The 17,541-nt window shown below is 38.5% G+C and overlaps 1 protein-coding gene across 2 annotated transcripts in view; it reads right to left on the bottom strand.

The window, feature by feature from the left end:
- Positions 1–270: 270 nt before the first annotated feature.
- Positions 271–17,541, bottom strand: part of LOC128608122 (fibrinogen C domain-containing protein 1-like) — a 92,261-nt gene continuing 74,990 nt past the window's right edge. For both annotated transcript variants that reach the window (XM_053625581.1, XM_053625582.1), the window contains 2 exons: positions 13,269–13,448; positions 271–576 (listed from right to left, as the gene is read on the bottom strand). In XM_053625581.1, coding sequence (XP_053481556.1) covers positions 314–576; positions 13,269–13,448 — 443 coding nt within the window. In that variant the 3' untranslated portion in view covers positions 271–313. The remainder of the gene's footprint in view (positions 577–13,268; positions 13,449–17,541) is intronic.

The raw sequence follows: 17,541 nt of genomic DNA, 5'->3' as shown, positions 1-17,541 counted from the left end.
TCGAGACAAATCCTTACTAAATTACACAGGAAGTCTTTTTTTTGTTGTTGCTTTCTTTTTTGTTATACATTTCGTCAACAATAACCTTAAGACAAAACTGACTGCATGGTTTCATAATATACAGAGAAGTAACCAGCTAGAGTGCGCTTCATCACTAACACTACACTACGACTGGAATTGGTGGACGATGGAAAAAGGGTTTGGAAACAGAACTACGCAAAACAGGAGGAGAATACATGGTCACGGAGTCCTCGTACATTTCTGTAGCTAGTGTCTCTAACACCTACATGCTGAAGATCCTCTTGTGCTTCACTCATTCGTTTTGCTCGCATGTAGGCCTGATTTTCATCTCCGTGAATTTAAGGGAGTACTGCAAACCAGTCCATGAGTACCACTCGATGCCGTCGGCGTAGGACGAGTGCTGGCCGCGCAGGTACTGTCCATTCAGGTTGGACATGTGGCAGTTCCGGTACCACCAGGCTCCGTGGTAGAAGGACGCGCAGTTGTTCTCCGAGTGATCGTTGTCCTTGTCCTTTGTAGTGAACTTCATGCCGTTATGTTTGAGCAATGAGTCACCTAAAGCAAAAGAGACAGGCAGGATTACTCTGTGAAACTGTGTCTCGGAGTCAATTTCAGAATTATTGGCACCTTTCAAGAGAATTACTATAATGGAGGAATTATTTAGCTCCATATTGGTATGCCTTACTGTCTACTACTGTCATATATATATATATATATATATATATATATATATATATATATATATATATATATATATATATAAACTGTGACTTGTCACAGTCTTTTTTGTCTACACTGTCCTATCCTGAAATAGTCTTTACAATGTCCTGTAGTGTTTACAATGTATATCTCACCAGAGAGAGCAGTGAGACAGTGTTTCGTTATGCTGTACTGTTTATACGACAATAAATAAATCCGAATTGAATTGAACAGAATCGAATTACCAACTCGGCAACCGCTTCTATCCTGAGGCAGTCAGATTAATCAATACACTGCTGCCTCCCAGCACCCACATGGTCTAATCAAACCCTTCCCAACACCCACCCTACTACCACCATCACTTCACATCTGCACTTTAATATGCCATACGGAGACGCTTTTTACTGTTGGGTCTTTTTTTTGGTTTTTTTACCCAGCTGCATGATAGTGAACAAGAGGTATATTCAAAACCTTCCCCACTTTTCCCTCACTTCTCAACCATGAGCACTGGACTAAACATTCTGAATGTGAGACATGAGGAGGAAGGAGTGGGGCTTCCAAATAGTGTCAGTGAATATCAGAGAGTTCAAAACGCCTGAATCATCATCTGCTGTTGATAATTTAACAAAAACAAACAAAAAAAAAAACTAGGAACTCTTATCCTACTCTGATCATAAAATGCAGAGCTCTTGCGCAAGATTCATAAATGTTGCCAGGTCTGAAATTTATTATTATTATTTTATATTTTGCTTTGCATGCCTCACTCGCAGCCCACGGTTTAATGACCTCTAGTGTAGAGCCTACAAAGACAACTGTTTGCACTGGTTCTTCCATCCAGTACAGTTCTCCTCTCCTGTCTAGATAGCGTGCACTGTGCCGTGTATTTACTGCAATTTATTGTTCACTTGTCTCACATTGACGTGTATTTGCACCTTATGTAGTTCTGTGTACCATGCTGCTCTGTTTTTTTTATGGATTGTACCACAAACCTGAAAAAAAAACTAAAACATTTCATTCCAATGTATATTGTAGTGCTGAGAAATGACAATAAAACAGTCTTACACTTTCCTTTAAAGAAAAACATTTTTAAATAATAGTATGTTTCCAAAAAAAAAAATGTCCTCTTTCTCTAAGTAAAAAAAAACACTGAAGGACATACAACAAATGCAATTTCTTTAAAAATTGCTTTTCAGGAACTTACATTGCCTTTAACCATGTTCAGTTTCCCTGTGGTATAAAATTGAGACTGCGCACATCTGTTTCAGTTTTAAAGTCGCCAGGAATGGATTAAGATGATGTATAGATTCATGTACAGTGTCATGAAAAAGTATTTTCTCCTTCCTGATTTCTTAAATTTTTGCACATTTGTGTCAGATCTTCAAACAAAATGAATATAAGACAAAGACAACCAAGATTTTAAATGATCATTTCATTCATGGAAGGATACAATGTTATCCAACAGCAACTGGCCCTGTGTGCTACAAACAATCAAATTATCAAACAATTAACCAAATTTAACTGATAATTAGGCTACATTTTTTAAAAACACACCCGCGTTTGATTAACGACAGCCCTGTTGAATCTAAACTTAGATTAAATACAATTGCATTGTGTTGTCTGAGATGTGTGTGTTGAATACATCGTGTTGTGAACAGACATCGAGGAAAATTCCTAATACATGTCAGTGTACACGGTGAATAAAATGATTCTGATTCTGATCAGAAACCTTTCCAGCAATGTGAAGTAAGCTGAAAGGTCTCAACAAGCAGCACACTTTGCTGCGATTAAAAGAAATTCCGGTAGAGATTTGAAATAAAGTTAGAGATATCAGTCTGGATAGGGGTACAAAGCCATCTCTAAGGTGCTAGGACTCCCAGCAAAAAAAAAAAAAAAAAAAAAGTGAGTGCTTTTATCTCCAAATGGAGAAAACTTGGATCTTTCCAGAAGTAGATGGCCTACCAAAATTCCTCCAAGAGTGCATCGACAACTCATCCAGGAAGTCAGCGAAAACCCTAACAAACACCCAAGAAACTGCAGGCCTTGCTTACCTCAGATCATGCCATTGTTCATGATTCCAGTATCAGAAAGAAGCCGGACAAAAATAGTGTCCATGTGAGAATTGCAAGGCGAAAACCACTGCTAACCAAGAGGAACAGAAAGGCTCATCTCTCAAAACAAGGCTCATCAAACCATGAATTCTGCTCTCTACTAGAAAACCCTGAAGGAGAATGTCCAGTCATCAGTCCGTGATCTGAAGCTCAAGTGCAATTGGGTTATTTCGCAAGACAACAATCTGAAGCTCAAGTGCAACTCCACCTCAAACAAAATTAAAGTTTTGGCATGGCCTAGTCAATCAGTACGTTTACACGGACAACAATAATCCAATATTAACCCGATTAAGACGATACTCTGATTAAGAAACAAGTATGTAAACAGCAGTTTTTTATGACTTTAATCCAATTAAAGTCATACTCGAAGTAAACACAAATTGAATTAAGACGTGTGGAGTATTCCTGCTTTAGTCGCATTATCGACGTGCATTACAGACATGTAAACACCTTAATCACAGATTAAGATTACTGAGATTACTATGTAATTAGATTACGTAGTCAGTGACTACGTTTACATGGACAGCAGTAATCTAATTACTGACCTTATTCTGAATAAAACAATATTGTGATTAAGGTGTTTACATGAGTCGCTTTTAGAATACTCCTTTCATGTTCCTGTTTTACATGTTATAGAACATGGCGTGATTAACGGCACACGTCATTACGTCACCGCGCCACGCCGTCCGACGTCCCTCCAGAATTTCACGTATCGACATACAGTTCGTCTTCGTTATGGGACCGTATATATTTAATTTAGAATTTTACGAACGCTTCAAGTGCAGTTAATTATTTGTCATGCTCTACGTGCAAATACACGACTGCTTGAAGCCGTGGGCTGCGTCTGAAACTGCGTACTTACCATCTATATAGTAGCTCAGATATGTGTATTTCACCCTATACAGTAGGTAAGTACAGGGTTTCGGATGCAGCCGTGCTCTCTTGTTTGCCGTAAAACGGTTGAGCGCTGCCGTGTGTGTACGTGTCCTGTCGCAAAATGCGGTGAAAACTCTCACACGACGTTAATAGTGTGATTAAAGTGTGTACATGTCTGTAATACACGTCGATAATGCGAGTAAAACAGGAGTACTCCACACGTCTTAATTCGATTAGTGTTTACTTCGAGTATGACTCTAGACAGATTAAGGTCATCAATAATCGCTGTTTACATGCTAGTTTCTTAATCAGAGTATCATCTTAATCGGGTTTATATCGGAATATTAGGAATGTCTTGACTTGAACCGCATTGAGATACTCTAGCAGGACCTTAAATGGGTAGTTCATGCTCAAAAGGCCTTTTAATATGGCTGAATTAAAGCAATTCCTCAAAGAAGAGTGGGCCAAAATTCTTTCACAGCGATATGAAAGACTGAGCTCCAGCCATCAAACATGTCGCAGTTACTGCTGCTTAATTTGGCAACACAAGTTATTAAGTTTAGGGGGCAATTAATGGTGTTGCATAAGCTTTTTCGTTCAATAAATTACATTTTCATTTTAAAAGATGTTTTGTGTTTCCTCATGTTTTCCTTGTCTTATATTAAACAGATGGCATTGGAGGCAAAAAGGAACCCAATGTTTCAAAATTGCAGTACTGTGATCAGCTGTGAGACACCACCTCCATAATAATAAGCTGGAAGGAATAATTTTCTCAAGAGTAAGGGTGCCGGTAATTCTGGACTTGACTGTAGTGTTGTCAAGGGGGGGGAGAAAAGGTAGAAATAATGTGGGAAGCCTAGAAAAATCACTGAATCGCTATGTCTCATTACTTCCCATCATGCAGTTCAATTACTTTGAATAACTGAGACTGATTAAACTGTAAAAACTATATTGAGTGTAATTTATCATGACAGACATTTTATTCTCATTGGGCTGTTCATTTTTGTTGTACATAATCGCTAAAATATCATTAATTAGCTTGTAAGTTTAACAAATGCAGGTATGAATGAATCTAAATCACAAGCTTTGGCTGTAGGCTCTAGTAATTCCTACCCAAGAATGTTACAATAGAGTAGAACAGAAGTGCAAAAGATGAATCGGCACAGCAATGCAGGACAGGAGAGAGGGGGAAAAAGAGCAACGAAGCAACCCAGCTGCTTAATGTGCCCTTTTTAAGCAGAGTGATGGACTGCAAATCTCAAGAATGTAATGTGGCTGTGAGTGTTCGGCCTCATCTATTCTAAACTAATCGCGGCTCTCAGACCGTGCTGATAAAATCAGGCTTTACTGCAGCACTGTGGCTCATGCTGGCTCTTTAACTGCAGCAAAGGAGATCGTAGCGATATAGTTATGCCATATCATAAAGAAGAGTTACATGCCATAAATCCTTCTCATGTGCCTCGAGAACTCATCAGTGTGTTTAGTGAGGTGATGAATGACCAGAATGATGACACCAATGAATGAAAAACAAGTGAATGTTAGAGTGTGAAGGGTTTCCATTAACATCTGAGGTCTATACAATGAGTGAAATATGTCCTATAATAACCTAAGTTCACAGATAGATGGTGCGGATTTTCAGGTTTAACTCCTCAAAACTTAGAACCAGGACATTCGATGTAAGATCATATCTTTTGCGATCCTGCCATTAATCAAAGCAGTTAACCTTAAGCCCTAGTCCAGGGGTGTCCAATCTTATCCGCAAAGGTCCGGTGTGGGTGCGGGTTTTCATTCCAATCAAGCAGGACCCACACCTGATTCCACGTGTTTAAGCAGTTGATCTTGGCTATCAAGAGACTCAGGTTTGGCTTCTGCTTGGTTGGAATGAAAATCTGCACCCATGCCGGCCCTTTCCGGATAAGATTGGACACCCCTGCCCTATTCAGATTGGATTAGATTTACATGGGGAAGTGGGGTAACATAATCATTACCATAGTATCCTTGAGATTTCTGTCCCATCTGAATTTGTCAAGTGAGTCATTTTTACAGGCTATCCACATACATTCATCTGGAAATATTAAGCCATACATCTATAAAATGACCAGTAGAAAGAACCCCAGGCAAAATATATACCATTTGAATTGACATTTTAGTAAATATTTTCATTACATGTGGGGAAAAGAGGTTTTGTGCATTTCCTTTACTCCAGGAATTCTTCTTTTCCATGGCTCTCATCGAAACCAAGTTTAAAGCACAGAACAATAAAATATATACTGTGTTTACACTACAAAAACCTGACATCTCAACCAAGTGAAAATCTCTTGAACATCGTCTAATGTATCTAGTATTTCCTATTATAAAACCACAAGAAACCATATATTAGATCATTAAACCTATTTCAAAACATTTTTTTTTTACTCATTTTAAGCTTTATTCAATTGGAAGATCATTTTGGTTCTTTCCAGCAATAAATGCTTAAAATGAACAACATTATCTGACAATAAAACCAGACTATTTCAAGCTTGAAATTAGTAGAAGAAGAAAAAAAAAATCTTATATTTGTGGTAGATTTATAAATGGTGGCAGTAATTTGATTAAGGTTAAAGTGATCAGGAATGTGGGTCAGAGAGACCATGTGAACTAAACCTGGTCAGCTAAACTGTGTCTAATTAAAATATTCTTCAGGGCACGTTTGGTTTAAATCTAATCCATGTTTCATGGTGAACAATGTAGTGACGTCATATATATCATACAAGTTTAGGAAATAAAATTTACAGTATGCAGTTTTATATTTTGCAGTGTGTGTTTGGATCTGGATGGGTCAATAATGCTGCCGTTTGGGACGTGAAGGACAAGAAATTCTTCAGTGTCAGAGCAAAAGTGAGTGCTAATTAGCTAACGTTAGTTTCAGATTCGCTGTAGTCTGCGTTCTAAGGCAGTAATATTTTGGTTAGGTTAACACAATATCCATCCATCCATCCATCCATCCATCTTCTATACTGCTTATCCTTTCTTCAGGGTCACGGGGAAACCTGGAGCCTATACCAGGAAGCATCGGGCACAAGGCGGGGTACACCCTGGACAGGGTGGTTAACACAATATCTAATGACATAAATCCAATCAAGAAAAATTTTTCAATGTCAGATAAACCTTTCCTGCTGTTTAAACTGTTAGTGCATCTGACTGAACAATAGCTATCTGGCATTTTGGCTAAACAAATCTGGTAAAAAAAAAAAAAAACAAACAAACAAACTGACGGGCAGTGGAAGAAAGCCCTCCTATGTTTTGCCCTCCAGGTGGGCGTTCCTATAAGAATGTGACATCATGTGAAAACTACGAATAGGAGCCCTTATTAAAACCGGCTAAAGAGAACGACTGAATTACTTAAACAGAAACTGTGATTTTAGTAAGAATGAAAATGAGCTCCGGGTCAAGCTGTGCTGTCGTTGGCTGCAAAAACAACAGCAATAAACTTTTTACGAATTCCTGGAAAATACTCATTTTGAGCACCAGCAAACCTGAAAAGAATTTCAGTGTAAGACGGCGCATGCCTTGCATTAAAAAATGAGCATGGCTTGCAGTGTTGAAGTTAAAGTACCTTTCTGAAGAATGCTTATGTGTGCTCTGATCATTTTGTGGACCAAAATCCCTCCGAAGTTCTGGAGCTGTAATGGGGATATATAAACGCCCAGCTGTTACCAAGCGGCGAAAGCGAGTGACCCAAGCCTGGCCTATTTTACTGCTATGCAGGTAATTATACACGTCTGTGCTTTTGTAATTTCACAGTTCTTCGCCATCAACGCTTTCAGAGAAACCGAAGAACTTAATTATATCAGTGTAGCTAACCTCGGGCCACAGCTTCACATCACCTGCCCAGTCATTAAACTTTGACAGGTGAGGCACTGTCAAAAGACGGTTATCGTGACACTGTAAAGTGTTGGTACTATGGAGCCATATGCATTTGTTTTTAGCCATTTTCACAAGTTTAACATCAAATGATCAGCCCGGAACATATGCTAATTAATTTCTTTTGTACTTTTTTGTAACAAACATTATTATAATGTCCGAGATACATACAGTATGTGAACATAGACAACAATGTAGTTCTTCCAAGTACTCGTCGAGTAAAAAAAAAAACCCAATATAATAAAAATACAAGAATCAGTAGACGACTGTAAATGACCAAAATGCCCATCCCTAATATAGAACACAAGGAACTTTCCATGTGACGAGTATGTGTACATTTTGAAGACTTATCTCGAGATTGCGTATTCTGTGCGAATCATACTAATTACATGATCATTACAGATGTCCTGCAGCAACACTACTTTACAGACATGCTTCCAGACATGCTTGTCCAGTCCAAAGAGTACACAAGTAGCTAGAACTTAAACCAGGAATGAATCTGCCTCCATGTTTGGGAGAATGAAGTGGTTATAATTTGGGTGGAATTCTCCGCAAAAAACGCCGCTATGTCTACAGGTGTATATTCACGCCGCAGTGCGCTTCAAAGCATAACAAATGTGTATAATTTCATACTGGAATATTCTACTCATACATTCAATCATCTTTTCCAAAACATTTGTTGGTGATGCAGCGCGTTACCGTAAAGGACTTTGTGCTCGTACATTGAACAGGTTTCAAAGCTAAAGCACCTTAATGGAGGAATAAAATTCAAATTACTCATTACTCGTACACTTATTCAGAAAAAAAAAAAAAAGCGCTCGACGAATACATTAGAGGAGGATTATGCATGCTTATACAACAGAAGTGTCAGCAAGAAAATCATGGCAGGCAGGCAGGCAGAAAAATCTGAATTTTACCACAAAAGCCCTAGTGCATGTCAGTGGCTCCATGCTATCAGAACAAATAATACACAGCACTTTCAGTCCCGGGCTTTTACTGATTATAGCCCACAGCCATGCTCTCTTGATTTTTTTCTATTTGTTCAAAAGACTGAAGCTTGTGAACTCAAAGGACAAAGTTCACCTGGATAAAGTGTTCGGAATTGGACGTAGCTGCTATCATAAGGAAATGCGCATATTTACAGCCTTTCTCCTTCTGGATCGATCTTTTCCACCAGAAAAATGTTAATTCACATTCGATCTGTTACTCGGACAAGCATCGTCGAAAGGCGTTAAAACCATCGCATGGCGTCTAACACCCGTGTGAATTCCAAAGTGTTTAAGGTTAAGTCAAGTGAAGTACTCAAATGGTTGATAATAATGGTAGATGCTAGTGTTTGATCCAAGTATGTCTTCATTAGAGGCCCTTTGACTAAACTTCTTCCACTTCCTATTGTATTAGAAATCAATTAATACCTGATTTCCCACCACGTAATTACCCATGCACTAGTACATCTTTCTAAACAGTAATCCAAGGAGGATTATGGGAAACTTAACTCTGCCTGCTATTCACCCCAAATCTTAAACCTCCTGTCCAAACTTGGCTTTCTCATTTTGGTGATGTCTGGACTCTGTGGAGCAGAGTTCCATTTGTTGGACACACTATTATTTAGGTTGTCGAGGATACAGAACTTTTTCACCCCAAACGTAACCTCAATCTGCTTTTCAGAAAAATTGCATTTCATGGGTTTCTGTTTTTTTCTTCTTCTTCTTCTTCTTTTTTTTTCTTTTTTTCTTTTTCAGAGCCTATGAACCTGTTTCACTCGCACAACGTAGCGGGTAATGGTGTAGACACCCTCCAGACTTAAGACCACTGCACACCAAAATGGATGCATTTTATTCATTTGAAAAGGTAGCAACGAACACATACAATTTGATGCACAATGGCGTCTGAGAAACCTTTTTCGCAGAGGAAGTGCAATCATTTTACTTCACGGATTTTTGAAGAAGGCGAGCAGTAGGTCCGAAAATGAGTTTGCAGTTGTTTTAATCTCAGAAAGTCAGAGAAAGAATGGGGGAAAAAACCTGCTATTGGATCCACAACGTTTTGAAGCGCTAAAAAATATAGCCAATTCTATTAGATCATTCAATTTTTATTTATTTTATTATTTTTTTGTTTGCCACATGCAATTCTACTTCTTCTAGTTGGAAACAGTTACTACAGTAAAGTTAGCGACAACATCAGTGGACATAGCAAACTATACCTTTCAGGAATTAAATTTTTAACTTATTATATGAAAGCTCATCAGATGATGATTAGAAGAAGGAAGGGACACCGATTTTACCCGAAGCATCTTTAACGGGAATGTACAGATCAATGTGAGCTAGCTTCTTATAAAGTGAGTGTAGCTCCTTGGGGATCTATTTCTGCTAGCAGAGCAAAAATAAACAGAACATTTGGGCCATATTGTGTCCGAAATGTCACTTACTCGATATTAATGTCTTGTTTGTAGAACTGTTGTATAAAAGCAATATCGCAATTGTGCTGTTATACTGAATATCGGCACGGTTGTAATTAACTACGGCACTCAGGGGTGCCGCAAGGGTTTCTGGGCCCCCTGGCTAATTTGTACTCCAGGCCCCAAGCCTCCACCCCCACCCCCCAATTATCTTTTCTTACTGCCATGTGTATAAACAATCATTATCAATAAGCATAACAATTATTGCATATTCAGTAGGAGACTATAAAGAACAAAATTTTAACAGTTTATTACTTTAACTGAAATTATGCATTCATAAATATATACAAATAACTATATATACAGTACAAGTAATTATTACCCCATTGTACTCAAACATGAACTAAAATGAACTAAAACAGTGACAGGATCACTGAATCAGTGAGTTGAACTCGAGAATCAATTCGGTTCTATTCGTGAATCAATCATTCAGACTGGTTTTCATCAACAGGATTCTCCAATTCATTGAAATGAACCGACTCAAGCAAACGATTCACTCCTGAATCGGACATCATTACAACACTTCTCTCATAAATTCAATCGGGACAATTAAAGCAGATTGATATGATTACATTAAATCCCGATCGATTCCTCACAGAAAGCTGCTGCAAGGCTTCGGAAAACTTGAATATATACAACACTGGTCTCGTTTTACTGTCGCTTGGTGCTTTTCTGTCCTGTTTTGAACGTCTTTTTTCTATTTGAAGTTAATTATAACAGCTTCAGACGGGCTAGCTTCAGAATCATAGCACAAAACAGGGAACATAAATCACCTTATTTTTTTTGAAAAACTGGGTGACTAGCTGTCATCCTCGTCTTGCTCTATCCTATTTTTCATGTTTTTCTTTCCTCTTTTGCTATCCCGATTTTGTCTGCACCATCTCTTGCCACCTACTTAATGCATGTAATGACTCGCAACTGTGAAGTGCCGCATTTCTGTATAATCCACGAACGTCTTAAGGGGACGCACACATGCACTCGGCACAGTCTGAGGTCATTCATTATAGCGTGCTTCTTAATAGATTATTGTGCAAAGAGGCCATTTAAATACCAAAATCATACAGGAAAGTATGGGGTTCTGCTGAGCCCCCTGCCTGTCCAGGGCCTAAATCGTCCTAATCTTCCCGCCCATTACAGAGCCCCTGTCTGCACTCATGCCTACGGCCGAATTACAGCTGTGTTGATAATCACTATAACCACACTCTTTCTCATGCATTATTGCTTAAATAGAACATCATTGTAGCAATGATTACAGTTTTCATTAACTGGCAAATAAAAGGTCTTACTTGTTTTAAAAAATCAGTTTATTATCAAATTAGTTTGTCATGTTACCAATAAACGGGTAAACTCAAGGTCCTCTGTCCAGAAAACAGCTTGAGCTCTGACAAAGTGCTGACACTGGAGACTCCTTCCAAAAATCCTAAAAACCTTCATACGATTTTCTGTGTCAAATAACAACACCTTCTTATTCCGTTTATTACTAGGCTTAGATTACACGGAGCGTCTACCAGTAAAGTCCCTGTGATTTAGCCGTTACTGTAGAAACGATATCATATTAGAACAAGCGAATAAATATAAACATGCGTTTTACATCAGAGCCGGCACTACTGTTAGAGTTTCTGTTATGGAAAATTAATGAACAGATTTGAGAATCTGCGCTGTTGTGTAAGATCGCATTCCATAATCCAGCCTTCATTCACTATAATCCTTACATCTTATGTGTGTTCATTTATTAGTCACATATAGTTTACATTTGTGTGTGTGTGTGTGTGTGTGTGTGTGTGTGTGTGCGGGCGTGTGTTTTCTGCTTGGAGCTCTTCCTGAACTGAAGCTTTGAAGTTAAGTGAAGTTAAGTGAATCCTGCTGTTAAGTGAAGAACTCCCTCATGCATCAAGATGGTTCTTTTATAATATGCAGCTAGTTAGAATTACGCAGACGGAGATAGAATTGCTCATTAATAGACATATATACAGATGGAGGAGACATGAGATAAACATGAGGATCATCGACTGGCTTGTTCGCTGCTATTTCATTATAAGTAAAGGAGAGTAAATTCCAGCACTAGATTGCTGTGGCGAGGAAAACTACGTTTAGAAAAAGAAAAACACAATCGGAGACGACGAGAAGGCTGATATGACCTAGCTTTTAAATATTAAAGACGGGAATTGCTGCATTATGAATGTTTTGATTCAGAAACCTGTAGGCATCCTGGTTAATTAGAGCAGAGTGTAAGCAGTCTTCTCTCCCTGATTTATGTTAATGGAGTGTTTATTTATGACTCCCATAATAATGAACTGTCTGCTTTCTTGAAATACTATTTACTTTATGCGTTGTGATGCTTCATTATCACTGCTCTTTTCTGTGCTCTGAAGGTCAGATCAGTGTGTTAGGCTCGAGACGAAAGCGAGGAACCCAGAAGAGGTCGAAGCAGAAACCCAATTAACGTTAGTTAGAGGACTTGAGGACAGTGCAGATAAAGCACAGTCTATACCGAGGTGTAAAACTTCATGTCTCGTTTTTGATCAGTCAAATTGAAAATGTCAACTTTTATACGTTTCCAACTTGAAATTGTGACGCATTAATGTAGCAAAGAGAAAATATAGTCAACAGGCAAATCTAGCATATTTGGGGATGCTAGATTGCATTTGGCAGACACACTTATCCAGAGTGACTTACATTTATCTCACTTATACAGCTGAACAGTTGAGGGTTAAGGGCCTTGCTCAAGGGCTCGGTAGTAGCACCTTGGAGGTGCTGGGATTTGAACTCATGGCTTTCCAATCAGAAGTCCAATGTTTTAAACACTGAGTAACCACCACACCAAAAATCTCAACCAGTCTTAAAACTAATTTTTTCTGAACTCCATTTAGGCCCATATGTCATGTTTTGCTTGCCCTGTCCGTCAAATTCCGAAAAAAGAAAATCCACTTTTTACTGCAGTCATTTCCTTAGAATTACAGCATACCAAACAAATGTCAGCCTATTTTTTTCACTAGAGGAAAAAGGCTGGATAGTGTGCAGCTCTTTTGTACAGCATGTGTCTTTAGAATAGACAGAATTTTACACTCCATAAAGCATTTCAGTATAATGCACCTGTGAAAGGGTTCCTCCTTCCCCATGAATCTAAAAGATTCATGCTGGGTTACGGAGTCCTCACCATATCTGCTGGATACTAAAGTTCTCAGGACAAAGAAAGAACCTACCGGCGGTTCCTGAGTAGTCCGCTATGCTCAACGGGTAGCCGTCTTCATCCGCGTCGACGGAGAACAATCCCACGCCAAAGGATCCATACTGCGCAAAGGAAGTGCTGTTCTCAAAGTCCTCCAGGTCAATCCTCAGCTCATAATTAGCCTGAATGGTCAGGGCATGAATCCGCTTCAGACCTACAAAAGCAAGAGTGAGGTCATGTCAGACGTTGTATGAGGGAACGTAACGGTACTTTTAGTAAACTTTTAGTAAAGTTGTGCTTAAATAAATTCATTGGAAGTAAAAATCCGCATCATATTTTCAAAGGAGTGCTGATTTTCTTCATACTCACATGCGTATAAAGAAAAATGCCAATCACTTGTGAATTACCAAGCGTGTTCAAAGCACAGCTGATTTACATTTTGACATCCATAAAACTCCGTAAAAAGCAAGAGCTGAAAACAAGAAAATACCTAATTAAATGAGCACTGTGTGTTCAGTTTTCCAATAACACAGCTCATCCACTGCAGCAAGTCAGCTAATATAGACACACACTAACTCTGTACCCTTTTGCAGGGTGCCATTTCTTTTGTCTGAATTCAATAGCTAGTCTTATTTGTCTCCATTTATGGATTTCTTTTGGACTGTATCCTTTCAAGAAGGGCTGGGCGATATGACAAAAAAAAAATCCTATCACGATACTTGCGGATATTTCTACAATACACGATGCATATGACAATAGATAAGCTAACAAACTGTTGGCAAAACAGTAGTAAAATACACCAAAAAAAAAAAACCCCGAAACTGTCTCTGACGATACTTTTCTTTAATGTCTACAAAGATTAAGTAAAAAAAAAACAAAAAACAAAACATTATGTCAAATCAACAGCATCCATTCAGTGCCGTTTAATTTTTAATTATTAAAAACGTATAAAAAAAATACATCACCATACCAACGATATCTCAGAAAAGTTTATCGCGTAATCATTTATCACAACATTGTTATTATATCGATATTATCACCCAGCCCTACGTTTCAAGTCATTAATAAGAAACGTCTGATTTTCAAACTATTTACTAAATTTGTGCGTATAACTAAAACAAATACGCAATTGAATCTTGACAACGTAATCCATACAGCATATACCTTAAAATTGTAGTAATACATCATTAATTATACAATATCGGCATTAACATCAGGGAGTCTCCTTATATGTACATTTACACAAACTCAGGAGCTCTTGTAGGAAAGCTTTTCCTCCAAACTAACTGGATTTTCATGAGTAAGACATTTCTTATGTAAATGCTCCTATGAATATTTATGAATAAATTCATTCATATCTTGTTTGATAAACGAGGCAGATTGTCTTTAGACAAGCTTAATTAAGATAGGATGGGTTGAAGTCTGGATGCTCCAACACCTGGACCAATATATCCGTTTTCCACATCTCAGCATATCTTCTACTAGATTGGGGCTTGTCATTGAATATGCTTTCGTTGCATGTTAACCAGATTTAGTTATTAGCGGCTTGTTTTGTTGGAAAGGCTAAGTATACCGAGTAATAACGCTTTACTTGTTTGCTAATTGTAAAGTTTAGAATTTGGTAGGATGCGCTACATATAACCCAAAGACCAGATTTTACATGGTGAAACAGCGTATTTAGAACTGTTAGTCCCTTAAAGAGTGTGAGGCCTGTAATCCTGTAATCAAAGACGTTTGGGTACACACTTGGATGAAGGTGGACTTTGCATTTGCTAAGCTTTGGAACAGTGTCCCGTTTGATGTCTCCTTGATCGCAGACGATTCAAACCACACTTAAACGGTGGAAGCAGGCGGAAATGATTGCTAGTATCGTATAGCTCTGGATGTGAACTGACAACCATGATTAGTTTCTTGTCCGTCATCGACAACATGGACGTGAACGACTGAAGCCTCGCTCTGAATGTCTGAATGTCTCTTTTGATACACGACCATGTCACTGTCAAAAGTTCTTCTTTAACAAGCATATTTTTGCCGCAACGGTGTGTGTTGTCTGTCAACACAGTGTTCTCATTTTAAATCGATTTCAAGAAGTACGTGTTTGATGGATATCATGAATTTTTGGCCCGTAGATTTTACTAGTTATACTCATACCTGGCATTCCTGATATTGGTAGTCTGATATTTTTGTTGACTATACTTACATGGACATTGTCTGTTTTTCCTCCTATGACTATGGCTATGACTGGCCATTTTATATTTGTCATTTATTAGATCATAACTGCTCTCTCAATTCTTGGAAAACCTATACTCAATACGTATTCATCCTGCTTAGTTTTCATGGTTGCACCTGGGGCCTGATCTAGAGAAGAAAGTAGACCTCGGTGCTGCTGAGACACATATCGTACTGTATAAGGGGTGAATAACAGCATGTAAAAGAAATAATAATAATAATTTGTCTGTAGATGATGGCACATTGTTACTTGTTTAGGAGATAGAATTTCAAAATGTCACTTTACCATCACCAGAACGTTCCAATATATAATCCAAACAAACAAACAGGGTTCTCAAACGCGGCCAGGGATTCTTTTAACTGTAAAATAAATTCACTGCTGAGTTCTTTTATGAACATAATCCAATTATCTAAACATCTGCCTCCGTATTTAGCGTGTGCAACAATATTTTTGGCTGTTTTCTCAAGCCGTAGAGCTTTTTATTCCTGAACTTTCCAGCAACTGGACACATTAGATATAAATATTTGGGTTTTTTTTTGCAAATGACCAGTCAAACAAGCGTATAGCTATAATCAAATACCCCCTTGACTATGTTTCCCCGGAAGCATTCTAGCAGTTTTGAAACTTTCACACTTTTGTGAAGCCGGACCTTGTCATTTCATCATAACGCAGTTGATGACCCATAAAAAGGACCAGATGGCCTTCTTGGTTCTTCTCAGAGCTTCAAGTGACTTATTCGGTTAGGATGAAGAAAGAAAGCAAGGCAGCACTCCAAACAACTTGAGTCAGCTCTCGAGATCAATACCTCTACTCCAACTGCAGAAAGTTTTTAAATTTAATATTCCTCACTCTGGCTTCACAGATGAGTGCGCTCCATCTGCAGGGGTCCAGGATTTGCTAACTGCAGAGCTTCTCACTCCAAAAAACAACATATTGTGCACAGGAGAAATGCTCGAGAAATGCCCGAAAGAGCCCGGTAATTATTAGCATAAAATTGCGGAATTAATAACAAGACTGCCTTTAGGGAAGAAGGGATTTCTGAATCTCTCTCTCGCTGAAGTTAATACTTTCACACTGTCTCGCAGCACATTTCTTGCCGTGTGATTCACACCGGAGGAGATGCCAGATCGATTTCAAATTAACTCAAACTCAAAAAGAAATGGCACTGGAAACGGGGTTAATAAAATGAGGTTCCAAATGGGTGAAGACAGCGAGACAGTGATGATTCTTTTCTCTTTTTTTTTGATGTCTCAAAGTCCTGTGTGAGAGAGAAAGTAGAAACTGTGTTAGAATAATACGACAGCTATATCGACTCTTATCATGTAGAGGATAAACGTGGTAGGGCGTGACCTGCAGGCGAGCATATCTATGCGACTCATCAAGCATAAACCCCACCCTAATGGTTTCTGCACTGAGCAAATGGATGATTTGTTCATGGTGGATAGCTGCTTCACCCCAGAGGTGCACTAATGTGCCCTCAGTGCCAGTGCAAAGCAGAAATGACTGATTCATCTGAATCATCAGCTGGTGTAATGGCCTGGTTTATAGGGCAGGCACAAGTTTCTTTATAAATACTCGTATTGTAATCTTTAGAAACTTTGCCGTCATGGGAACTGTGAATATGCAAAGCGATAATTACTGACTGGTCATATGTCACTTACTAATTAAGTCGTCCATAACATGGAAAGCAGTTACCTCATGTTTGCAAACTTGAGCCATTTACTGCTAAACAGGAAGTGTTGGCATTTCATAAGCTGTTTCTGGAAAGTTTTAAAACTGTCCTTGCAAGTCAACGACATGCAGCTCTGACAGTAATTCCAGCTTTAATTCAAATTATTCGAAGTCTTTATTGTTTCTATAGTAACAGTTCATTCGTAGGGTTGTACATGCTGGACATAATCTATAATCGACAGCTAAAAACTGCAGAATTAAAAAAAAATGTGTTATTTAACAAAGACAAACATTAACGTTGTTACCTCCCTCTCCCTCTCTCTCCTTCTGTCGAGCTACACATGATTTTATGGAGATGCCAGTGATCCTGACCCTTTCTGCTCTCCGGACCTGCCTGACCCATCCT

The sequence above is a fragment of the Ictalurus furcatus genome, chromosome 5, assembly GCF_023375685.1.
Source record: "Ictalurus furcatus strain D&B chromosome 5, Billie_1.0, whole genome shotgun sequence".
NCBI lineage: Eukaryota > Metazoa > Chordata > Actinopteri > Siluriformes > Ictaluridae > Ictalurus > Ictalurus furcatus.
The sequence above is the reverse complement of the archived record's forward strand: the minus strand, read 5'-3'. Positions and strand labels throughout refer to the sequence as shown.